This window comes from Colius striatus, chromosome 10 (assembly GCF_028858725.1).
Source record: "Colius striatus isolate bColStr4 chromosome 10, bColStr4.1.hap1, whole genome shotgun sequence".
Classification (NCBI taxonomy): Eukaryota; Metazoa; Chordata; class Aves; order Coliiformes; family Coliidae; genus Colius; species Colius striatus.
The window spans coordinates 18,699,286-18,725,023 of NC_084768.1; the positions used below are offsets into that span (position 1 = coordinate 18,699,286).

Below are 25,738 nucleotides of genomic sequence, written 5' to 3' on the forward strand. Positions count from 1 at the left end.
CACAATCCTCATTCAATTAAAAGCCAGGGAAGGTCCTTAATCTTTTCCATTATAGCTAAGTAACAGATGCTTCTTTGCAGAGGAGCAGGAAAGGGAGGCACATCTTGGTCCCGGTCATCAGGGACATGGTGATGGAGCACAACTGCCCAGCACTGTCACTGGTCCTGGGAAGATTACCTAGATACTGGGGCAGTGGCCTCCCAGGTGTCCCAGAGAGCTCCTGATTTTGCATCTATGGGAGTAAACAGGGGATCCCACAGGGATGTCATGCAGAGCATGATTTTCAGTGCTTCTAGCAGCATAGAATCACAGATTGGTCAGGGCTGGAAGGGATCTCCAGAGATTATCCAGTCCAACCCCCTGCTAAGGCAGGTTCCCCTCCATCAGGTCACAGAGGAATGTATCCAGGCAGGTTTACAAACCTCCAGAGAAGGAGACTCCACATCCTCCCTGGGCAGCCAGTGCCAGGGCTCCCTCACCTCAACACCAACGTTTTCTTTGTGTTCAAGTGGAACTTTTTGTGTTCCAGCTTATGTCCATTACCCCTAGTCCTGTCGCTGGCACTACAGAAAAATGTGTCACCCCATCCTCCTGACATCCACCCTTCAGGTACTGATAATGATGAGATCTCTCCTTATTCTTCTCTTTTCTAGGCTAAACAGCCCCAGGGCCTGCAGCCTCAACCTGAAGCAAAATCCAGATGGGGCATCAGCAAATCCCAGACACCAAACAGATCAGGTCCAGCTTTCTCAGTAAGGACATCCCACATGGCAGGAGACCAAACTTTCTTAGGAACCACTGGTACGAACCCTTGAAGTCTCTCAGACCATAAACTGCCTGTGAGTGTAGCTCACCAGCTCCTCACATAGCACCAGCGGGGCTCTCCCACGGGGAGCTCTGCCGCTGATTGCTGTGGGTGCTGAAGGACAGGAAGGAAGGGACATAGAGAGCACTAACAGAAGCAGCCTCTGGCTTTTGCAGGGAAATAGTCATTAAGACAAGCAACAAGGTGCAGGGCAGGTTGCTGGTGCAGACAAGGGCAGTGCTAGGAGGTCTGAGCAGGCAGCAACTGCCCAGTCATGTTAAGTGCTAGGGAACCACACTGCCAGGCAGCAAAAATCACCTTTCCTGCTCCACTTCAATTTGCCTGGCACCATCATTGCATCTCTAATTCCATTGATACACCAGAGGTAGTCCAGAAATGGTCTTATGTAGTCTGAACATCCAGGTAGTTCAATTCTGCCCAATGTCCTCACCAAAGTAAACTAACTATGAGCCAGCAATGTGCCCTCCTGGCCAAGAAGGCCAATGGCATCCTGAGGCACATCAAGAAGAGTGCAGGCAGTAGGTCAAAGGAGGTTCTCCTCAGCTGCTTTGAGGTGCTGCCAGGAACTGCAGGTCACAATTGTCAACAAATCAGAGCCATTGTGCTCTCCCATCCATCCCCACTTTCTCCCCGTTAATAGCCCTTTTCTGTACCCAGGGAACGTGATTCTGCATCATCCCTGCAGGTCCCAGCTCTGCTCCAGGATGGCTCTTTGTGCCCACCATGGACAATGTCCCAGCTGGGGCTCTCCATGCTTGCTCCACAGGAGATGGGTCTACATCCAGCCCTGCAGTCCTCCAGTCTGGGTTTTGTGGTCTGTCTGCCCATGTACACCAGCCTGCATCCCAAGAAGGACCCTAGGAGGGACTGAGCAGGAGGAGGACCCCAATTCTGGCAGCACGGTGCCTTTGCGTGGGGGTTTTTAAGTCCCAGTCTTTCTGCTTATGACCAAGTAACTATGGAAGCACGTTTCCTCATCACAAGCCATCCAATTTGCCTCCTGCAGAGCAATGCCACTCTGCAAGTCTCCAAGCATTATGGAAACCAGGGTATAAAAACATTCCTGGTGCAATGACACCAAAATTGATGCTGAAATTAGGCTGGGAACAGAACTGGCACAGCTGCTTCTAGCCCATAAACTAAAAGGTATGTCTATGGCATATCACTCACAACAATATTGCACTTTGTGATTGCCTGGGGCTTTTCTTCCTGCTTCCAGCTTAAACCTCAAGTTGCTCCCTGTGCACCCCAATTGGGAACTTCAAGTGGCTGCAAACCACAGGAACCCCACCCAGCTTCACCAGTACTGACGGCCGTTTGCAGAAGGAATACCAAAGATCTCAGGTCCTGTCAGACACCAAAATGCTGCCTCTGCCCCAAGGAGGGGGCCTGAGCCCAGCTCAAGGGCTTCCCAAGGGAGCTTCCCAGGGATACAGCTACATCCATCACCTGCACCGCAGAGAGAGTGGATGTGCAGTGCCCAGAAACCATATCCACTCTTAAAAAGCTGCCCCAAGGAACACAGGAGGAGGAGGAAGGAAGGATACCCTCAGACACTGTCCAGGGATTTGCTGCTTGCTGCAGCCCGTGTTCACAAGGTTATGCTCCCTGCAACAGGTTTCACAGCCAGATCAGAGATGGGAAAAAAGCCCTCAGAGGTTCCTTTGCTCTGAGCAACACACACCTCTTTATCTGCCATCTCCTGCCCAAGTGGGATGGACTGACCCCATCTCCATCACAAAGTAAACTCAGCAACTCACAGGTTTCCAGGACATGGAAATACCCTCTCCAGCTCCCTATGGCCATTCCCAGTAGCCCAACAAGACCCCAGAGCACAGCTACTCACATTGTACAGGACTGTGGTCCACCCTTCCATGGTGATGCACTGGAAAACGGTCAACACAGCAAAGAGGATGTTGTCAAACTGCGTGATCCCGTCGTTGGGACCGATCCACTCCCGGCACTCATAGCCTGGGGGGCAACCCTGCACCCCACATGGATGGGGGGGGTCCAGCTCCTCTAGTTCACCTGCGAGCACACAGGAGAGAGCCAAAGGAGGCAGACATAAGAGAGAGGCAAGGGACAGGCAAGAGGAAGAGCTGGGACTATCTCTGGCTACACACAAAGTGCTTCCCTGAGAAACTGGGACACCTCGCATGCAACCAGGTGATACCTGGCATACACAAAGCAAAATGAAGGATCTTCTCAGCCCTACGCACTCAACAAGAGCAACATGCACTAGTCCCAGCTGTTTTCCATCAAGGGGGTGCAAAGTGGGTGCGGAGTCCTTCTCCCCACCTGAATTGTTTGTGTAGCAGGCTCGGTGCAGCTTCCCACTGTAGAACTCCAGGCCGATGATGGCAAACATGAGGATAGCAAAAAAGAGCAGCAAGCCGATCTGGAGGAGAGGCACCATGGCCTTCATGATGGATTTCAGCACAATCTGCAGGCCTGGGAGGGGAAAGAAAGAGCACAGCTCAGCACAGTAATGCCTGGGGCATGTCCATCCCACCTCTGGCAAGAGGAGAACAGTGAGCAGAGAGGACAGAGAGTCATCAGAAGCAAAGAGGCCAGAACAACCTGGAGGATCCCTGTAGGCAGATGAGGGTCATGGAGGAAAGCACCATCCCAGGGGGAGAAGGGAGAGCCAGGCTACAGAGCAAGGCTCCAGGAGGGCTGGTTTCTGGATCTGGTCCTCACTCTGGGGTCCTGCCTGTCCTTGTCCCACCTGGACTTGGTGGGACACAGCCCACACTGTTCTGTCCCCCTCACTGCCCCCAGGGTGCCAAGGGCAGGAGGGACAGGAGGACCAGTGCCAGCAACAGCCTAGTTTCTTTATTTATCCTCATGCCAGCAGATGAAATCTTGCAAAAAACCCAAAATCTCCTCTGAATAAACCCCAGTCCTGAAGGATCCACCCACCACCTTCTGGCCAGGGAAGTGGTGCTGCCGGCAGGCCCCAGTGAGCCACCCAGCCCAGCCTTGTGCCAGCACAGAGCAGCCTGGGCAGAGGGAAATGCCACCTGGGGACACCAAACACTGCCATCCTGCAGTTCCCACTACACAGGGAGGTCTGTCTTTCTCTTCCCCGATTGCATCCTCTGTCTGTGGGGTGGCTCAAGGACCCCTCTCTCATCTGAAGGACATGAGGGATGGATGTAGGACCTCCAGGAGAAGGACCAGGAGCATCCAACTTACTGGGAATGCCCGAGACAAGCTTCAGAGGCCTGAGCACACGCACAGCACGCAGCGTCCGCAGGTCCACGTGGGTGTTGAAGTGTGTCCCAGCAGTGGCAAGAATGCTGTAGGCAGACAAGGAGAGAGCAGAGTTATCCTGGGTAAAGCCCTCAGCCACTCCCGTGCCAAGAGCCATGTTCTCACACCAGGCTGGGGGAAGTCACAAAGGAGAACATATCTCTGGGGAGGTACAGGGATTCAGTGTCTCCCAAAGCCCACATATGCCAGCACGCTCATGGGCCACTATGGTCAGCCAAAGCCACCCAGGGGTCACTCAGCCCTGGCAGCCCCCCATGTCAGGATAGCTGGGGATAGCCCCTCACCATGATGGTGGCCATCATCCATGCCCTGCAATCACACCCTGCGCTCATGATGGCTACGTGGGTTTAACCTCCCTTCCAGGCACGTGGCATGTGAGATGGGGGTCATTCCCCTGACAGACCCCATGTTCCCCTGGCAGCCATCAGCTGCTCTGGCATTTTCCACACATAGAGCTTCTTTAGAGTCTCACCTCTGGGATTGCTGGGAAGGAGCCGAAAACCTCACACGCATTCAAAAATCTATAGTAATGAAAGTTTGATGACCTTGGAAGGCAACTGGCAGGCACAGCGAGGGCTCCAGAGGTTTGCTTTTAAAACATAAAGATTTATTCAAGCCCATCTCTGGAAAGCAAACTGGGGCAGGAGGGAGCTGATGCACACCGAGTCCAACAGTGGAAATAGTCAGGGTCCCAATACCTGCTGAGGGGGTGGGGATGGTGCAATTCGGGGATGCTGGCAGAGCCATGGGAGCAGAGACAGCAGTGCCAGAGATCGTGGCCTCCTCTCCCATCCAGGCTTAGGCCCTAGGACACTGGGCAAAGGGGAAGAGGAGGAGGGGGAGGGGGAGGAGGAGGGAGGGCTGCAGCAGAGGAAGCAGTGGCTGGATGAGGAGGGGACAGGGAGGAGAGTGGGAAAGAGGGAGGCAGCACGCTCGGGGCTGTTTGCAGTAATCCAAAAACTGAGAGAAATTGGGTCATTGTTCCACTAATTCATCTAATTACAGGCCAGAGCAGCTCTCTGGCGTGCTGAGCAATTAGCGCTCGTTCTCTGCCCGTCTCCCCAGCGTACCACAGGTACCAATCTGCCCCTCCAGAAAGGCAGCTGGGTTTCCTAGGATACCCCAGTGGCAGAAACACTCTCAACATCACCAAACTGGGTTGTTTCCACTCCTTTTTCTAGCCTTCTGTTCCTCCTTTCCCCAGCACTAGGGCTTGGCTGCAAAACTCAGTGCCAGCAGCAGCCAGGAAGCATCGTCCCAGCATCGCCCACAGCTCCCTGTACATCAGGCTGCTTGTCCCCAGTTTATACAGGGATATTTTACCCTCAATGGCACTTGCTCTTTCCCCCACACCTCAGCTTGTGACCAGTCCCCACTACCCATGGGGCTGACAGGAGAGCAGGAAAGGGACTTAATTAAATCAGGAGCACCCAGAGGCTGAGAAAAGCTGTGTTGTTAAATTGGTTGTAAGATCAAAATCAATAAGTATGATAAAGCTTGGCCACTCAGCAGCACGTGGGAGAGAGAAGAGCACAGGCACTTTCATCTCTTTCATGCAACCTGCCAGTGAGAGCACAGCAACCCAGCACTCCTCTAAACATCAGTGTAGAGAACATGCTGTGCCCAACGATAGCTGCGCTCACAAACCCAAGACCCTCCCTCCTTCAGCTTTTCTTCCGCCCCCTGTCCCAACAGCTGGTGGCCAATCAGCCTCCCAAAGGGATGCAGGAAAGGCATTGACTGACTCCATCTGGAGCTGAGCATCTCCAGGGGAACAGGGATGCTCCTGGGCTGGATGCAGGAGAACGCGAGGGCTCATCCTTACAAGTCCAGCATCATGAATCACACAATCATTTCAGTTGGAAAAGACCTTTAAGTTCATTGAGGCCAACCCCTGCCCACACCCTGCCAAGCCCACCATTAGCCCACGTCCCCCAGCACCTCAGCTACACGGCTTTGCAGTATCTCCAGGGATGGGGACTCCCCCAGCTCCCTGGGCAGCCTGGGACAGGGGCTGACAACCCTCTCAGGGAAAGAGTTCTTCCTCATCTCCCATCTAAACCTCCCCTGGTGCAACTTGAAGCCATTTCCTCATGTCCTGTTACTTGGGAGAAGAGACTGACTCCCACCTCACCACAACCTCCTGTCAGGTAATTGTAGAGAGTGATCCTGTCTCCCCTCAGCCTCCTTTTCTCCAGGCTGAATACTCGCAGCTTGCTCAGCCTCTTCTCATCAGACCTGTGCTCCAGACTTCACCAGCTCCATTGCCCATCTCTAGACACACTCTAGCACCTCAGTGTCTGGGAAGAGCCCAGCTGGAAGGCTCCTGGTAGGAGAGCAGGATTGACAGCTCTCTCCTACCACCACAGAGCAGCACAAGCCATGATCCTACAGGGAGTGATGGAGCTGCCACCGCTCCCAGTCCCACGACACACCTCCTCCCGGGGCAGGGCCATCACCAGCCCATGGCTGCAAAGTCCTCTGCTAACCCAGATTTGTTTGAAGGGCTCGAGAGCTGCCGTGCCGAGCCTGCAGGCAAGGTTCGGGCGATTCCAGGGCACTGCTTCTCAGTGCTCCAAATTAGCTGCTAAGAATGGGACTCCTCTGTGGCAAGGTGACATGCTCCTTATCCTCGCTGGGGGACAAGGGACATCATGAGCTCTTTCAGAAGGAGGTTTGGACAGATCACCAGAGTGAGGTGGTTGCATCCCAGAATTGTCTCCTGACCGATGATAGCACCTGCTATGAAATAGGTGCCTGTGCATCCTTCTGTGGGCACAGCCATGGCTCCTGATGAGGACAGATGCACCTGGAGCACACACTGCTGGAGCTGCTCCCAGCAAACACGGAGCCTCCAAGCAGGCTCTGGGTAGCCCTGGGCTATTTCTAGACCAATTGAGATAGCTGGAAAAAAAGCTAAGCAAGCTTCCAGGAACACTAGCCTGGCTTCTGTCTGCTTTTCCCAAGCTCTAGGTAACACACACCACCTCTCTCTCACAACCTCATTCTGTGGTATACACAGATATCACTATCACGCTACCACTAATAACACATGAAACATTTAAAACACACCTTCCTGCACTGTGCTGGACCTCAGCATCTCACCTGTTAATTGCTTACCAGTTGCTCTAAGCACACCTTTTTCCTTTGGTTTTTTGTGGTTTGTGGGTTTTTTTTTTTGCAGAGAGGTACCTGTGTCACCGATTTCTGATTCCTTTATTGCCACACCTTAAGGTTTCTCACAGCTCCTCGGGATGGCCAGAACAGATGTGGGAGTCGAGCTGGGACAGACCTGTGCGCTGACACAGGGCAGCAGCTCCAGTGCCTGTAGAACAATCCAAACCCTTTTCAAACGCTTACAACATCCACGTCTGATGTGCTAATAATTATTCTTTATTTTTAGGCAAGGACCCAAACTAAAATTACATCTCACCATCCAAGTTATTTGAAAAAGCTGCCAGATTGGGCTATAAAAATCCCAATGATCTCATGCTTTTCATCATATGTACTGGAGGGGGAAAAAAAAAAGAGGAAAAAAAAAAGTGAAGGCGTTTTTATAGGTCACCCAGGCAAAGGGGTTAGTTTTACTTCTTCAGAGGAAAGGGGGAAGAGAGACTTCAGGTGGAGAAAAAAAGCAGAGAGGAGCTATTGGAAGAATACAAATGAGAGAGGAGGCAGGATGGGAAATACATGCTAATCCCCCAAAGTGTAATTGAATAGTGAGCAATCACCAGCAGACAAAAACATGCTTTTTGGGGGGAGGAAAACACTCAAAATCAACCATTATCCAATGGTTTGTGTTTGCAAGCAGGATAATTCTCTTATTTCCTTCCTTTGCAGGCTGCAGAGCGAAGGGCGAGCACTTTCAGGCTTTGGGGCTGGGCACCATGGAGGGATGCTCAGCCCTCGGGCACGGCTTCAGCTGGCAGCAGCTGAGCAAAGCACACGCCCTCGCCTCCAGCTGAAGCCCAGCACCTATGGATTTCTCTTCCCAGCAGGGGCAAAAAAAATCCACCAAAAATTTAAAAGTATAATCACATTTTGAATGATTCTCTGCTCTTTTGAGATTTAGTAGAATAAACCGTGAGTGAAGCTCCATGACCCTGCCCACACACAAAGCCTTTTGACTAGCACAGAGCCAGCACCAAATGCTGGTACTATCACACACTCCAGCCCCCGCCATGCCTCCGCTGCCCATCACAGAATCACAGAGTTAGAGGGCTGGAAAACACCTCAAGAGATCATCCAGCCCAACCCCCTGCTAAAGCAGGTTCTCCACGATCAGGTCACACAAGAACGTATCCAGGTGGGTTGGAAACCTCCAGAGAAGGAGCCTCCACACCCTCCCTGGGCAGCCTGTGCCAGGGCTCCCTCACCCACACAGGAAAGAAGTTTTTCCTTGTGTTTAGGTGGAGCTTTTCGTGTTCCAGCTCATGTCCATTACCCTTTGTCCTGTCACTGGACACTACAGAAAAAAGTGTCACCCCATCCTCCTGACACCCACCCTGTAGGTACTGATAAGTGTTAATGAGGTACCCTCTCAGTCTTCTCCAGGCTCAACAGCCCCAGCCTTTCCTCATCAGAGAGATGTTCCAGTCCCTTCATCACCTTGTGCTGGCCTCTCTCCAGCAGTTTCCTGTCCCTCTTGAGCTGGGGAGCCCAAATCTGGACACAGGACTCCAGATGAGGCCTCACCAGGGCAGAGTAGAGGGGAAGGAGAAGCTCCCTCGACCTGCTGCCCACTTTCTTCTTCATGCCCGCCAGGATGCCAATGGCCTTCTTGCTCATGAAGGCACATTGCTGGCTCATGGTTAGTTTGCTGCCTACCAGAATCCCCAGGACCCTCTCCTGCAGCTGCTCTCCAGTAGGTCATCCCCAGCCTGTACTGGTGCATGGAGATTTTCCTTCCCAGATGCAGGACTCTGCACTTGCCCTTGTTGAACCTCATGAGGATCGCAGTCATCCCATCGGGAGCAGCCCTGAAGCCTCAGCCCTTGGGGACACAGCACACACAGCCCTGGGCATGCTGCAAAGGGCTTCACACCAGGGACCCCAAACAAAGGCTGAACCCTCAAATGATCAGATCACCCCTCAGTCCATTGCCCCTGCCCCAAACTGAGCAGCCCTCAGCTATTTCACAGAGACACACGCAGACAGGGCGTCCCAGCAAAGGGCAGCTCCAGGCTGTGCTGGGTGACGGGAGGAGAGATCGGCTGAGACAGACTAATCTCAGCTCCAAATCTGGGGCAGGCAGGGTGCTGGCTGGCTGGCTGATGTGCAAATTAATATTTATAATTAAGTGGAAAGGCCCCTGAAGGCTTGCACTGCCACCTGACTCTACAAGGGAGACTACTTCATAATTAATACACTGGTCAAACGGCTCACAAAAAGTAGTTACCTGATGAATTTACCCCATTCTTACCCTCTTCCAGTGGTGAATCGATCCCCTCCCTCTCTGCACACAGCATCACGAGGAGCAGAAGGGATTTGGGGCTCTTGGACTTAAGTCTCACTCGGGGCAGAGCCAGCAGGATCAGTTCACTCATTCCGAGGATGCCCCAGCAAGCAGAGTGCAGTGGTCCTGCTTTGAGGACACCAAGGAACAGAGACACCAGGACCAAACCCTGCCCTCAGCACAGTTCAGAGCAACCTCAAAGCCTCCATCACCTTTGCTTTCTCTTTCTGGGTTTTGGGGCCACGACACAAGTGAATTGTACTGCTGCAAAGCTGCTGATCCCAATAGCTTCCAGAGCCCTGAGCTAGGCACCAACAACTCCCTGCACAGTGTGAGAAGGGTAAACAACAAAATCTGCCTTCACTAGCCTTAAATCTGGGGGATGAAATGATCCCCCAAGACTACCTCTTCCTGGAGAAGCCCCTAGGATTTGGTGCAGGAAGGAACATCTCCTCTGCACTCCACAAACTGGCCAAAGCCCATATCTGTCTCCTACTGCAAGCCCCTGTAATACAGCGAGTGCAGGATTTGGCAGGGGAAAGGAAATATTGGTCAAACTATTGGCACAAATGGGACCTGGTGGCAAATCATTGCCAGGAGGCTGGAGAGCTAGTCCTGCAAAGAGAAATATGGCACAGGCCACCACGTAACACAGAAGGAGATATCTGAACTCATGCCACAGGAGAAGTCCAAGACCTCAGGGATACCCAGCCAAGACTGGGTCATACCACCTTCCCCTCTGAGGATGTGGTGGAAAAATAACCCCTTCCCCCTTCCCTTGAGCCAGGCTTTTACCTTGCAACTCCTATCCCAGAATAAGAAATGGCACATGAGGACTTTTCAGCTTGTTTTGCCCCCGGGAGGACAAGGGCTTCATCCCAGCCCAGGAGCTCTGCAAGGCTGTCAGGGCTGTGGAAGGAGCCCCTGGGGACAGCACAGGGTGAAGGGGTGCCCGGGAAGAGAGGCAATGGCCCCAGGGATCAGCAGCCACATGGGAGGGACTGACTCAGTCCACAGTACAGTGGCTGTGGAAAACCAACCCCCAAGGAAGAGAAACCAACCAGCAAGGACGGGGCAAAGTGCTTGAGCAGCACATGGGCTGCAGCCTGCGCCGAGGGAAAGTGGGATGCCCATCATGCCCAAAAGCCGTAGCCATGGGTGTACCTGCCTGCCTGGGAGGGGTCACCCCAAGTTCCCCCACCAGTCATTTCCAATGGTGCAAAGCCTTTTCTCTCATGGCCCAACCCCATCGCTTCACCAGGCTGGGGAAACGGCGCTGCCCTTTGTATGAGGTGCCAATGTCAGGCACGTCCCATCGCCATGGCATATGGCACATGAATCATTCACAAAGATGGGCAATTAATTATTCATCCACACAAAAGACCAAACAACTTTACTAATTGTCCTGGAAGGAAAGAGCTGGGAAGGGGGTGGGAGATGGGGCAGACATCAGGTTGGAGATGGTTCATAGAAGGAAAAGAAGAGAAAAAAGTCTTATCTGATGTGATCAAAGCATTGCTCTGCTTTTGGACTCAGGGTTGTCTCTTTACTGGTTTATCCTATGACACCACTCCTTGCCATGGTGTAAGCTCCAGCAGAATAATTGTGTTAGGATATTAGGATGCTGCACTTGTGCTCCAATTTACTACTTGTTCTCCAAGCCTCATATCCACTCCTGCAAGCTTCCTTGTCTGGAAGTGCTCTGTACTCCCTCAGTCAGGAAAAGGCAGGTGTCAGCACTGGGGGAAGACCCTGTGCACGTGTACGTGTGTGGGGTCAGCCCTCTAAATCACAAGAAGGTGCAGCATATGAATATTCTCACACAGAGCTGCTGCCAGGACCCCACCTCAGTCTCTGGACCTCCAAGATGAAAAAGACACACAGAACTCAGGTGCACTAAACACCAGAGGGCAAAGGAGACTCACCTCTGCCACAAGGGAGCTCAGGGGAACTGCAAAACAAGCACCAGGCACTTTCCAGGACAATCATCCCAAAATCCAGGTGGTACCACAACGAGCAACAACCTGCTGTTGCCCAGCGAAGAGGCAAGCAGCCTCCTAGGAACCGTGCTGTCCTGCTTCCTCCCAGACACAGCTTGAAAATCGGGGCACAGAGAAGGTCTGAGGGAGAGGCTGTGCTCACCCCTGCCACTTGCCTTTGCAGGGAGAGGACTCTGGTTTTCAGGCCAGCTGCCCAGGCTTGGAGAGCCGGTCTCTCCTCCGCCGACACAGGCTGCTGCCCGTCAGGTCGGCTCCAGGTTTGCTGAGGGCACAGCAGGCACCGCCAGCAATCACTCATTCCTGCCTTCCCTTGGCCACGCTCCACCCCACAAAATCCCTTAATGAAAACCACAGTGCCCAAGGGCTTCACAAAAGGCATCCAGGTGTAGCGGCTGTTATCAAGCCCTCCAAAAACCCCTGATGCCAGCTCTTCCTTTTAGTGACCCGGGTGTGTTTATCTTGGTTTTACCGTGGCTGCTTCCCCAGCTCCTGAGCAGCACAACTTCACAAACACCTTTTGATTTTTACCTTTGCCCATTGTTAGATGCTTTCCCCCCTACATCCCTTCACCTCTCATGTAACATGTTATTGTATTAACTGCTGCAACTGCTACAAGAACAAGCCAACGCGGTGCTGTGATGCTGAGGCACTGGAGTGTGTGAAGCACACACCCACCTGGATATTGGCAGAGGGAATTTAACCCTTCTGTTTCACAAACTCCTTCAAATATAGTGTGGGGCAAGGTGGGCAGGATTGGGATCCTTGGTCTGTAGTCATTGCACTAACTGCACCTGGGAAGCAGGGAGCTGAGTTGATGCACAATTTGCTGACAGCTGAAGGTCCTCCAACCTCTCCCTCTCAGAACCACCAATTAAGAGGTCATCAAGCTCCTGCTGACCTTTCTGACCATTTCTGAGCAATTTTCCCCTCTTTTCGTCCAGGACACACTACATTGAGCAAGTCACAAGCCCAGCTTCAGTGTCTGGCCAGCTCTGCTTCATGCATAGGCAAGGCAAGCTCCCCCAGGCCCCAGGGGAAACACAGCCATTCCCCTCCTTGGCTCTGCCTCGGAACAAGTGAAGGTATTTTATGCACATTTTCAGATAAAAATATTTTTAGCTGGGGGAGAACAGGCTGGTTTTTTCAGGCAGTGATGATGATTTGGAAACTACAGGTTATAAACAGAGCAGGTTTACAAATGTGACTACTAGTTCCCCAGTGGAAGCTTTAGCATCAGGGAGTTTTAGGTGGGCGTTGATTTCCACCAAGATGGAAAATCTGGATTTATTGACACAAGAGCCAAACATCAGTTGAACCCGAGTCTGTGGTATCCATTCCTGCACAGGCTCCCAAGAGGCCACTCAGAGCAGGAGCCCCTCGGTAGGGTAATTCCCACCAGGGAGAGTGTGCCCAGGAAATCCCACTGCCCATGGAAATCCCAATGCAGTGTCTGGGGCCATGGTGCCACCTGCATTAAGCACTTCTCCCTTCAGATACGCAGCAAAAAGTACATCCAGAAAGGAAAAGCAATACCCCACTTCATCTTTGGAGGGACAAGGGCCACCAGGCATGATGCTAGGTCCCTCTGCATCCATCAGGGACGGATCCTGCAGGAGGGATCTTACTCATGTGGAGATCACAATCTGGTCCAGCATCAAATCAGTTGGCACATCCTGAGGTGAGCACTACCGTCTACACCTCTGTTGCTGACACCATAGACACTCCCTCTTGTTAAGCTTCAACAAGAGCCCAGCAACCGTTAATTCTTCCAAGCCTGATAGTCTCTGTCCAGACACTCGCATATTAATCAAGTCTAAAGTTTCAGCTGCAGAGATGATCCCAAACTTGCCCATCGCCCACACACAATCCCCCGTGCAGGCTTCACCACCCGTCTTACGCAACCAACACGGTGCGAACCACAGAGTGCAAACCCTCTCCCACGAGCTGTTTGCAAGTCATTTGCCAGCCGAGGATTATTTGCCCAAGAAATTCACCAATAACTCAGCAGATCAAAGAGGCAACAGTTTACTGCAAGGGAGGTGCAACCATGGCACCAAAAACCAGCAGCTTTGTCAGCACCACACAGCAAATCCAAGAGCTGAACAGCCCAGAGGAGCCCATGACCTCATCCAGCTGATCCCCCAGTGACTTCATCCTCCCCAAATCTGGTCCAGGATCAAAGTCTATGGTTGATTCCTCCACTCATCATAGAGCTGAATTTGCTCTTTAAGTCTGGTGAGCCCAGGACAGCAGTAACCAGCGCTACTGGGGCAAAGCCAGCAGGTAACCAAGCACTCTTGGAGAAGATGTCATCCTGCTAGTGCAAATACCAGGATGCCAGGGGGGTGATGGTGGTGAAGTCCATAACCAGCAGTGTCAGAGAGACCTGGGCACCTCCCGGCCAAAGTGGCTGGCATAGCATCACCAGTCCTTCATGGACAATTGATTCCCTGGCACGGCACAGCACCGAAAGGAGCTGCCGAGGCTTTCACCCATGAGTAATTGCTGAGCGCTGACTCAGCCCCAGCTCCGTTACAGCCAGCTCACCCAGAGCTGTGGGGAGGGCAGGGAGAGGTCCATGGTGAAACCCACTCCCAGTCCAGCACTTCCCTTGGCTCAGGCCCCAAAGGATGCTCAGGCTAGGAGACAGCCAATGGGCATTTCCCAGCCTCACAGACACCTTCTGCACACTCAGCCCAGCCCCACAGCCACACAGTGAGGCCAAGACATCTCCTTCTTATTGCTACCAGGGGTGAAACGTGTCCAACACTGTCCCCAGAGATGTGACCACCTTTGCCCAACTCAGGAGCTGTACCTGGCTGCTCTCTCCACAGCAGTGAGTCCATCTGACCACAGAGCCCTGCCCGAGAGTCACTTTGCAGATGCAGAGGAAGCAGCAGCATCCTCTGTGATGGCTGCACTGCTCACAGGCAGCCTGTTTGCTGCCCACTGAAAAGCATCATCCCACCACCAGCACATTGAGACACCTGCCTTCAGAAGCTCACAGTGGCAATCTCCAGGTAGGCCACCCAGGTCCACAGTGGAACAAGGGAGTCAAAACATTCCCAGTCATATTCTCCTCAAGCCTCTCTCAAGTACAGTTCTAACCTGCACCTCTCCAGCACAGACATGCAACACTCATCACCACATCCCTGGTAGCACCAGGCTCAGCATCCCTCTTCCTCCTGCAAACATGCAAATGGATGTCATGTCCTACGGGTTGCCACCAGCCCACAAGCCAAGAGACCAGACTATGCCAAAACCAACTTGGGAGAAACCCCAGGCATCTTGCCTAACTCCTGGGCCTCAGTTTCCCAGCCAGTCCTGCAGCTGCTCTGCACCCAGCAGAGCTCATGAAGTGCTCAGAGATCCACAGGCACCATCTGTTTGTATGCAAACCAGATCCTCTGAATGTGGTGTTTCCATCAGCATACAAAAAGAAAAGGCCACAATTCAGGCACTCTCCTTCCTCGAGGCCTCTTGGTGGCTGCAGCCACCCACTTGCCCTCCACATAGCAAAGGGTCCTCGAGGTGTCATCCTGTAGGAGCTTCTGCTCAAGCCAATTGCCAGTGCTGGCTAACATAACCCCAAATATCCGTGCTTATTTTTATGTCACCAGCACAGCCAGTCACATCACAAACAGGACTCAAATCTAGGCCATGTCCCTGGCAGGTGACACCACCAGTGACACAACCAGCACCCGTGAAGTTCTGTGTGTTACCGCTCCCAGCATCACTGATGCACGCTGAGACACTGAGCGAGCATCACCTGGGAACACAGCCTCATCCAGACCTCATTCCCAAACCCCCAGCACCAGGCCAAGGCTGGAAAGTGCTTGGAAGGCAAGAGATTTCCTCCCTTCTCATATAGGGTTTCACCAAAGTCTCTCCCAGACTATGTCCAGTTGCTTATCACGGCACGCTCCTCCCTCATCACCCCATACCCAGATGGGTGACAGATGATAGGCCACCAGCAGCAGAGGGAAGCTGGACGTGATGCCCTCACAGCCCAATGAGGAATCTTGTCCCACCATCAGCTGCCCACAGTAAAGCAAATACAGGAACCTCCAAGGGCAGGAAACCACCCTCACTTCCCTCATTGGGATGAAGAAACACGACCCACAACAGAGGCCAGGGTCCTGCCCCACACCCTGGAGCTCGTGTCCCTACTGGGACGAGCCCCTGTGCCCAACCCCACCGAGGGCCCTGCGCAGCCCCACTCACCCACTGAGGACCACGATGAAGTCCATGACGTTCCAGCCATTGCGCAGGTACGAGCCCTTGTGGAAAACAAAGCCCAGAGCCACGATCTTAATGCCAGCCTCGAAGCAGAAAATCCCAATGAAATAGGGCTCCGTCTTCTCCTGCCAGAGGGGAAGCAGTGACACGGTGAGAGGGGGAGACTGGGCAAACACAGCGCCAATCATTTCACATTGACCCAAGTCACATCCCAGCCCGCCTTCCTCAGCCCCATCCTCAGCCAACATCAACCCTGGAAATAAAAAGAAGGTGACTATGACCCACTCATGTTGCCCTGTGCCCCATCCCTATCCCTCCTGAATCCTTTCCACAGAGGAGGAGTACATGGCAGCAGCCCCGGGAAAGCTGGAGGAGCCAGTCCCAGAGGAAACCTCCTGCCCTACCACCTTGAAACCAGAAGAAATTGCCTGGCAGCATGGGGTGGCTCCCCTTGCCTGATGTCCCTGCTCCCCACCAAGAGCCCCCAGCACTGGGCAGAGAGGGATGGACGCGGGGTACTTACTAATCTCCGTGACATGGGCGTCTTGTCATCCTCAGGGAGATGCTGCTCGAGGGCCAGCACAATACAGTTGGCAATGATGGTCGCCAGGATCATGTACTCAAAGGGAGTGCAGGGGAGTTAAGGAGCAGAGAAGAGGTAGGTGACATCCCTAGGCCGCCAGCCCACCCCTGCCCATCCTTCATTTCATCTGCCACCACCACTTTCCCCACAGGAACTTGCACACACACAGACCAGCTTTCACCTCCTGCTGCTCCCCAGGCAGGCGGGTGAAGCCCACCTTGGTGGTGTTTGGAAATGAGTGGGGTGACAGGAGAACTGAGAGCCTTCAAGACCTTCCTCGCTGGAGACACGCTGAGCCTCATCACCTCCTTCCCAAGCTCACAGAACATTAACCAACAGCTTTTGTCAGGCTGTAAACTCTCTTGGGAGAGAGATGCTGCTTGTGTTGGGAGCTCATACGACAGACATGAATATGAAGATAGTCAGGATCTGACCAGGCTGGACTTTGTCTGGGAAAGCATTTGGCATGGTCCCTGGCCATGTCAGAGAAGCCCTCCTTGGCATGGCACACTGGTAGCCAGAGCTGGCACATCCCTACATGCCATGGCCCTGCTGCTTGTCTTCTCTCTTCCATCATAAAGCAGCAGCAGATGGGGATTGATGGGGGTGTCACAGACTATCAGCAGCAATGGTCCTGAAGCATCCCCATGGGAGAATGGCCATCTGTGTGGCACAAGGACGGGGCATTCGTAGCAGGTCCTGAGGATCTGATCTGGATTGGCCCACGCTGTGCCCAGTGCTGGCAAGGCAGATGTGCCCAGGAACCAAAGGTCCCTTGCCAAGCACCCTGTGGTGAGCCCAGGCAGTGCTGGGAGCTGCAGGGCACCAGGCTGAGCATTCACAACTCAAGACACTGAGGGAGCCTGAGTCTCAGCTTCATGTCTCTCTAGAGAGACACTCCAGCTCAGCCACACTTCAGCCAGACCCCAACAGGTAGAAGCATCTTATCAACAAGAGCTGGTTGGACCTTTATGAGCACCCTAAATCCCACAACTGTGTCGAGGGCTTACACATCCTTCTCTGGGAGCAACCACACGCTAAGTGGCAGCAACTGCTGGCATCTGAGGACTCAAGAGAGTGGGGAGGGGAGGTGAAGGAAAGGGCAGGCTGGCATCCAGGAAAGCATCCCAGACTCAGCTCCTCTCTGCCTTTGGATTCACAGGGGCTGCCAGGAGCAAGGTAGGGACATGGAGCTCCCTCCTCCTGCCTGGTCTCCTGCCAAGCCCCTCCCCAAAAAGCATTTCCAAGTGACAAGACAGCCACATCTTTCCAATTTCTCATCCCTCTTTATTGTAAAGATGTGGTAGAGTCCTGTTGTCCTCAATAACAGGTAAGATTCATCAGGAGGCGGCATGTCTCCTCTCCTCTGTCTCCATGCCCAAACCGAGAGCTATATCACTGTCACCACTGGTATCAGTGGCCACCCCCGGAGGGGACTGCCACCTCCCCAAAGCTCATGTCTGTGATTCCACCTGGGATGAATTTGCCCATGCTCCTGCCATCCCAGCTGAGCCTTTCCCCAGCACACCAGGCTACTCCACACCCAGCAGCTTCAGGTTCCCACCTCTCAGGCTGGGAGGTGCCAAACACCTGGGGACAATCCCCAGGGAAAAGGGACGATTTTCTGTTTGCATCCTTGCCTCTTGGCTGTCAAAGCCATTGACTACAAGCAAGATGCTTTAACCCAGTGGCCCTGAGCCCACAGGCAAGAACAGACATCTCAATGCTGGCCACAAGCATGAGGAACTGGAAACCATGAAGTTCAGACCACAGGGACAGGAACCTCAGCAACCATAACCCCATGCACACTGCAGCACACACGGGCAAGATGGGAGCAGGGCTGTACACAGGAGTGAGTCCCTGGAGAGCTGGCCAGGAGCTGGGAGGTATTTACCCTGCTAAGGAGAAGAGCCAGGAAAGATTCAGCCAAAGGCATTTAAAAGGCCACTCATTGTAATTAATAGTTGCTAAGTTAAAGGCAAACCAAAAGAGAGACCGCTGCAGAGCTCACTGCTGCACGCTCAGACCTCGGTGCCAGCCAGGCATGAATTACAAGCAGCTCCCTGGGCTCAGGGGGAGGCCAAACCCCAAAAGTTTTCCCCTAAGGCTTAATACAAGAGAGGATTTCACTGCATGGCTCCTGTGAAAGCCTCACACTTTCCCTGCTTCCCAGCCCTGGCCTCACACTTCAGCTCATCTGCGGACTGATACACAGTGCTTGGCCCCAAGCCTCTTTGGGGTCTTTTTGGTTCATTTTCGTGAAAGTCTGCCAGAATATTAGCACAGGCTTAGAAGCAACCAGCATGTTAGTGGGGCAGTGCAGCCAGCTCCCTAGGTGCCAGGCACATTTGCCTAGATAACTGTGGGAACAGCGTGGCTGACCCACCAAGCATCCTGCCCTCCTCCCTCGCAGGCACCTGCCACCATCTCCTTCCTTCTGTGACCCCATCTCCCATGAGGGAAACACCCAGGTGGGGAACACCCCACATTTTCCACAGTCAGCAGTGTGGGAGCCTGGCCCAGCAGTGGCTGAGGGGCTCAGGACTCTCTCTGGTTCAGCTTAGCCCTACATTTCCTTTCTGGCTCAACAGCAAAAGGACAGGGCACATGTCTGCCCCAGCACAGGACCACATCCCCGCTCCCCCTCCAGTGAGCAGGTATCATGTCTAAGGGAAATAGGGCATTCACTGCCCTAAGTAGCAACCTAAGCACACTCCAAACCTCACTGGCCTGGTTTTCTGAGGACCCAAGCCTGGGTTGTCACACCTGGAATTGGACGAGAGATGCAAGGCATCACCTCTGCAGAAACAAGTTCCTGTAGCTTCAGCTGGGACAGATTTTGAGAGGCCAAGGGTAAGAAAACCCTCCCCAAGGGACAGCAGGAACATGTGTCTGAACTGGGGAAATTCTATCCACACAAAACCCCTCTGCTAAGCAAACATCCTCCCAGCTCAGGGCTGGAGCCCACCAGACAGTGATCTATCACTCCCCTGTTTCTCCTCTCATGAGATGTCTAATTACACAACCTTCCAGCTCCCCAAAATGCAGAGTAGCACTCGCCTCCCTCCGAGCCTGGTAATGAAAGCCCATCTCCCTCCAGCCTTCTCCTCCTCCTTCGTCTGGCTTCTCCTGGAGGATCATTAGGGAGCCGATAAAAATAGGTTTTCTTATTGATTTATCTCCTTTACCCAACGCTCTCTCCCCTGCACCGTTGACTTGTTTCCTTAGCAACTCGGCCAATCCCAGTGCACGCCACACCTGCAGCTCCATACTTCCCTCCCACTGGCTTTGAGGTGGGGAAGGTGCCCCCAGGCCCCCTCCCTAGTCCTAAATCCCAGCCCACCTGGAGCAGGCACTGCAAGCTAACCCCATGCTTGGAGCTGATGCTGCTTGGTGGCTCTGGCAGGAGCTGGCAGGGAGAACCAGGAGATGTCCAGCCACGAGTAGATCCTTGCTTCCAGCTGAGACCTACCTCTTCCACATCTCCCTCTCCAAGCAGAAGCCAAAACCAGCTCACCCGCAACATCTATGTTGCTAACACAGGGAGTGTGCCCAGCTCCAAGCCCTGAAGATGGATTTATGGTGCTGACAGCACACTAATGCAACCTCCCCAAGAAGCTGTGCACAAAACAATTCCCTCCCTGGATGTGGGTGAGGGCTGGGAGCTCCCACAAAGACATGGTGTGATGGGAGCAAAGACTCACCTCTCCAACAACGCCATCCCTAGGACATCCCACCCCACTCCTCTCAGGTCCAGACCCCAGCAGGAAAGCAAGCACCTCTTCTCCAACACTGTTGTCCAAGAGAAACCCAAAATAACAACTGGAGCTAAGACCAGGAGTGGTCTTGATCCAACCCTGGTGTTCCCCAGCCCTACAGCACCTCCCTATCTTGTCCCTAAGGACACAGGAGATCCTTCCCCAGCAGATAAGGCTGCCCTCAAGCAGCCCTAGAGCCGTGACCCCTCGTAGTTGTCCCCATCCCTTTGCCCCACCACCCAGCACTCCCAACACAGCCATGCTTCGCTGGGGTTGACAGAAAACTAAGTCCAGAGGAACAAACTATCAACAGATCCCAAACCCTCCCACCGTGCTTTCAACATGAGCCAGCTCCTGCATGCCTTTTACACACAGCAAAACAAGCTCAGGAGAGCAAGCGTGGGCTTGAGGTTGTGCTTGTGTCTCTGTACAGCTCGCAGGGAGCACCCAGGCATGGTGCTCAGCCTGCCCAAATCTCACCGCACAGACATGCCTCCATCAGGGATAGTCCACTCGCTATCTACAACCACAGATGTTGCAGCTTATGACTCCAAAACGTGGTGGACTGTTTTCCACTGGGGGCTAAACCAAAGGCAGTGCCAGGGCAGAGTTGCCCACACTGCTGCCATTGCTGGTGGGAATGTAGGGTGCCTGCCTGCCACGTGCAAGCAGCTCCGTGGAGAAGCATCTCCTTCTCTCCCACCTCACTCTATGCTTCAAAAACTGGAAATCAAATCTTTCTCCTCTTTCTTTTTTTTTTTTAAACAAAAAAGAACCACATCATGTGATTTTCCTGCCTTAACATCAGTTTTTTAACTTTGGTTGCCACAGCAACAGGATGCAACTTGGCGTCGCCATGACAACAGCTGCCTCTGTTTAAATTCACCATCTGACAGGCAGCCTCGCTCTCCCTGGCTGTCAAAAAGATGGACCTGCCATTACACCTACTTGCCCCTCCCCAAAAACAAAACTGTTTTAAATCTGATGAATGAAGGGCACAGAAAACAGCCTTAGAGGGGGAAAAAAAAGAAGAGATGTTGTTGGGTAGCGCAAGGAGGGAGCTGCCCGAGAATGGCACGACGTGGCACAGCTCTTCCTGTGGGGAGGTGAGGCCTGATGAAACCTTGGCTGGGCAAAAGTGAAGGTGCAGAACATGCTTGGCCAGATGGGACGTAACTTTGTCAGGGTTTCCAAAGTGTAGTGCTCATGCAGCATTGAAGATGCCTGAGTGAAAGTGGGAGTCATTGTGAGCAAAATGGTTCAGGCACACACGGGTGTGCATCCCATAGAGCACAATCCACATGTGTGCTGGACCGTGGATGCACCCTGGAGCTTTGCAGACACTCCAGACGTTCTTGGCTAGTCCAACACCAGGTTTGGTCCTCAAAGGGACTGAGATAGAAGACAATCCTTGCTGTAGGGAACAGCAAGGTCTCCAGAGGACTGAGACACATCTCTGCCCTGCCAAACCAGGGGGACAGGTACAGCGGCCAGCACGGGCCTGCAGCTGGAGGCTGTCCTTGGAGACACAGCCAGAGCCACACAATGTCATCTGGCCTTTCTGAGGCGGGAGAGGCTCCTTATCCCGGTCAAATGTGATTAAGCAGATGAAGAAGGGAGCAGATATAGATGAGCTGCAGCCCATCTCATGTGCTAACTGAATTGTAGTTTTCCAGGCAGCCAAACAAATGAAATCAGGGCTAAAGGCCTGGTCATCATTAGGAGGAGAGCAGGCAGGACGAGGCTGTGTTTCTGAAGGAGAAGACAAGTAGATGTTCCTACAGGCGAGACAGCAGCTACTTCCCATTTTGGGCAGGACCAGTAAAAAGAGCAGCTCCACTGGAGGCAACACACTGGGCTTTCAGCAAGGAACTCAGCAAAAACTCATCTCCTCAAGGAGCTGTATCCCAATCCCAGTTTCTCGTGTTTCTCCTTCTTTCCCTCCATGCATCATCCCCTATTTACACTGGGAAGCAAAACTGCAGAGGCTGTTGGTTATAATTATACAGTTACCCAGAAGATATACAGGCCTGAATCACCAGTTATTTTTAGCCCCATTACCTAGTCAACTGGAGCTGGATGAAGAAGAGCCTCCACTCCTCCCCGCACTCCACCTCAGCCCTCTTGGCTTTCCTCAGTGCCGTGCCCGTATGGACCACAGCGCTGGGACTGGGCACCACCTTACCAAGGCCAGCAGCTCTCATTGCCTGTGGCCAGGATTCAACAGTCACCTCCCCAAGCCACCCTTCACCAGGAGCCAAGGGCTGTGGGCCAGGCAGCTGAGATGCTCTCGTGTTTTCCCTGGCCCTACCAAAAGGCACTGGCTACGTGTGCCAGGCTACAACTACAAGGATGGGAACAACTTGCCTGGGCAACCTCACCAATCCCATCACCAAAAAAGGTCTTGTCCATCCCCAAACCCTTGAGAGCTCAAGTGATGCAGAGGAGCTTCAGGGTGGCTGAGTTTCTTAGAAAGAGATGGCAGGCAGGCGGGGGACAGCTGGGGATGCTCAGCTCCCGTGCCTGGAGCACACCCATTCCCAACACTCACATGGGGATATGTCACTTACTTCTGGGAAAAAAAAAACCTACAGAATGAGCCCATCTCCCTCATGCATTGCAAATTGCAGGGAAGAATAATGCTGGGGAGTTTTTAACCACGCGGTGGTGAAGCTCTAGTCTCTAGGAAACAGCAGCTGCCTGGAGATGAGACATCACGCCGGCACGGGACCCCGGCCCACACGGGAAGTGCTGGGCCAGCAGCAGAACCCCAGCTCCTTCTGGCTTTAAAGCTGAAGGGGCGAGGGCCCTCCCACACAGGAGTAACTGGGTGTATTCTGGAAGAGCAGGCAGGCAGGCAGGCTGGGCCGCTGCCCTGCAGGACTGCCAGCTCAGCTGCTGCGGCCCCATCCTTGCTCCTGCAGCCACCCACCCTCTGGAGCAGATTTAGGGATAGCACAGGGAATTGAGCCCCTCCAAGCTGCCCCTTCACCCCCAGGTCACTCCAACAAGCTTGAAGACTTCGCTTCTCCCCAGCCACGATCAGCTCCTGCCTGGCAAAGGCTTGACCTGACATGTCAGAACTGCAAAGGGACTATTTCCCTGGTGATGCAGTTGGCCCGTCCTGCACCTCCCCAGAGGGCTTCCCCCAGGTACCTGTTGCACCCGCCCAAGGCATCGCTGCTTGGCACTGCGGCCAGCTCTCCTGTGCCCGCTGGGAGAGCCAGCAACTCAACCAACAAGTTGCAGGGAGAGAAAGCAGCAGCAGCAAGAGCTGCATGTAATCACCACTGCAGAAAACAGCACGGGGAGGGTCCGAAAGCCAAAGCGTGGCCACGCTGAAGTTTTCAGGCTCAGCTTCTCAGCAGAAGCAAAGCTCAAGAGGGGGTGTCGAGGGGGAGCAAGGTGCTGAGGCCAGGCTGATGGGGAGCTGTGTGCTGCGGTGCTGGGCAGTGGCCAGGGCACTCAAGAGCACCCGCAGAGAGGGTGGGAGGGGAGAGAAGCACGGGTGGCTGTTTGAAAGGACGGAGGAGCAGAGGAAGGAGTGGAGGGGGACTCTGCACTCTCTGCACAGCCCTAGGAGGGAAGTCAATGGGATAAACTGAGATCCCCTGCAGGGCACAAGTCAGAGGTTTTCAGCATCCTCCCCTCCCTCTGCCGCAGAGAGGGGGCAGCCTGTTCCCAGAGCCGCCATGGGGGGCCAGGGGCTGCAGGGCGAGGGAGGCTGTGCCTCTGCCATGTGTGAGCAGTAGCAAAGAGAGCACACACAGACAGGCACAGGAGGGGACAAAGCCACCACCCAGGAGGTTCGTCAGCTCTTGGAGATCCATCCCCAACGGGATGGGTGGCTCCGGGTGGGGTGGGGTAGTAAAACTCCAGCAAGACATCAAGGAACAGAAGAAAGACCAAATCCCCCTTTCCCAGTTCGATGGGCACAGAGCATCCTAAAGCATGCATAGTTAAAACTGGATCAAAGGCATATCCCTGCCAGTAAAGGGGGCTTCCAAACCCAAGCCTGAGGAGGGGCTGGGGGGCTCCCTGTGGGGAGAAAGGGCTCAGCTCCCTGCCAGGCTCCGAGCAGAGCACAGGAGGGGAAGCAGCAGCAGGGTGAGGAGAGTGTCCCCGGGGGACAGGGCACCCCTCTCTGCACGCCGAAGGAGAGCAGAAGGCAGGCGCTTACCTGCGGGCTCCTGCCACATGCACGTGTCCTGGGCGGCCACTGAGGCAAATCCAGGGAGCACGAGGGGGGGCTCGCAGGGGATGCAGAAAGGATATGGCCAGTCGATGAGCTTCTTGGCGTATTTCCTCACTATGTTCTCTTCCCCAAAGAGGAAGAGCGATCTGTTGACGGTGAAGCAGTTCTGCCGGACAGGGATGGGGTTGTACAGAGCCATAGTCCGGGCTCTCTGCGCTTTGGTTTGCTTGAAGGCTCCCGGGGTCCCTCCCGCAGGGGCAGGAGGTCCTTGCCGGCTCCGGTTCTGGTCGGAGCCCCCGTCTGTGGAGCCCAGCCTGCCGGCCACCGCCTCCCCAAAGCGAGCCATCCTGGAAGAAAACACACAGGTGAGCCGAAGCAGCACCACCGAGGCGGTGGGGTGGCGGGGAAGGGGGGGGGAGAGAAGAGGGAGGGGGGTTGCGGGGCGCAGTCCCAACCACAGCCCCCTCCTCCTCTCCGGCTGATGCTCAGCTCCGTTTCTCCATCCCTCCTGGGAAGCAGGGACTCGCGTGGAGAAGGAGAGGCGAGAACGCGTGGCAGCTGCTCAGCAGCTCCAGCACGGCATGGTGGGCAGCCGGCTGCCCCCAGTGCCCCCAGCACAGCCCCCGGGAAGCAGGGAGGGAGGGCAGGGAGCCGTTCTTCCTGCTCGGCAGAGGCCGCAGCGGTTCGGTCCCTAAGCACCTGCGGCCACGAAGCAAGGGGTTAAACCCAGCCACATCCTGCAAGCCCAAACCAGCCCCTTTTAACCCCCCCCCACCGCCCCCTCAGCACAGCAAGCCCAGGGACTGCCCAGGGCTGGCATCCAAGCCCTTCCATCCACCACCCCCCGTCGCAAAGGAAGACGCAGTTTGGTACAGCACCCGGCGCAGCGGCTGAGGGGAGGCCGGGGGAACAGGTTGCAGCGTGGTCCAGTCTAGTTGGAGCCAAGCGTCCAACTCCCTCCTCCTGACTCCATCTTCAGCAGCCCGCGGGAGCCCGGCCAGCCGTGGGCTGGCTTCCCGGGGCAGCGGGCAGGGCTGGACCCCCCCCAGGCAGGCACCTGCGGCCGCAGGGATGCTGCGCTCAGCTCAGCCCCTCGCTGCCAGGGCAGGAGCCGAGGCGCAAGGCGCGGACCGGCTTCCCGCAGGAGCCGGGGCCACCAAATTAAAGGCTTGCCGCGCCTCTGCAGCTCCGGGGACAGCTCTGCTTTAATGAAGTCAGTGGCAACACACGCGCACACGAGCGCGCACACACACACGCACGCACGCCCGGCTCGCTCCCTCGCTCCATCCAGTGCATTCTTTTGGCAAGCACGGGAGCTGCCGCAAAGGAAAAAAAAACTCAGAGGCGAGGGGAGGGTCTGAAGGGAACAAAGGCAATAGGGGAGCCCCCCCACCTCCCCAGCTTTC

General features: G+C 54.4%; 1 protein-coding gene across 3 annotated transcripts in view; it reads right to left on the reverse strand.

Annotated features, from left to right (window-relative positions):
• Positions 1-24,678, reverse strand: part of CACNA1E (calcium voltage-gated channel subunit alpha1 E) — a 100,351-nt gene extending 75,673 nt beyond the window's left edge. For all 3 annotated transcript variants that reach the window (XM_062004117.1, XM_062004115.1, XM_062004114.1), the window contains exons 1-6: positions 24,413-24,678; positions 16,320-16,425; positions 15,782-15,921; positions 4,025-4,128; positions 3,125-3,277; positions 2,673-2,854 (exon numbers count right to left, since the gene is read on the reverse strand). In XM_062004117.1, coding sequence (XP_061860101.1) covers positions 2,673-2,854; positions 3,125-3,277; positions 4,025-4,128; positions 15,782-15,921; positions 16,320-16,425; positions 24,413-24,678 — 951 coding nt within the window. The remainder of the gene's footprint in view (positions 1-2,672; positions 2,855-3,124; positions 3,278-4,024; positions 4,129-15,781; positions 15,922-16,319; positions 16,426-24,412) is intronic.
• Between the last annotated feature and the right edge of the window lie 1,060 nt (positions 24,679-25,738).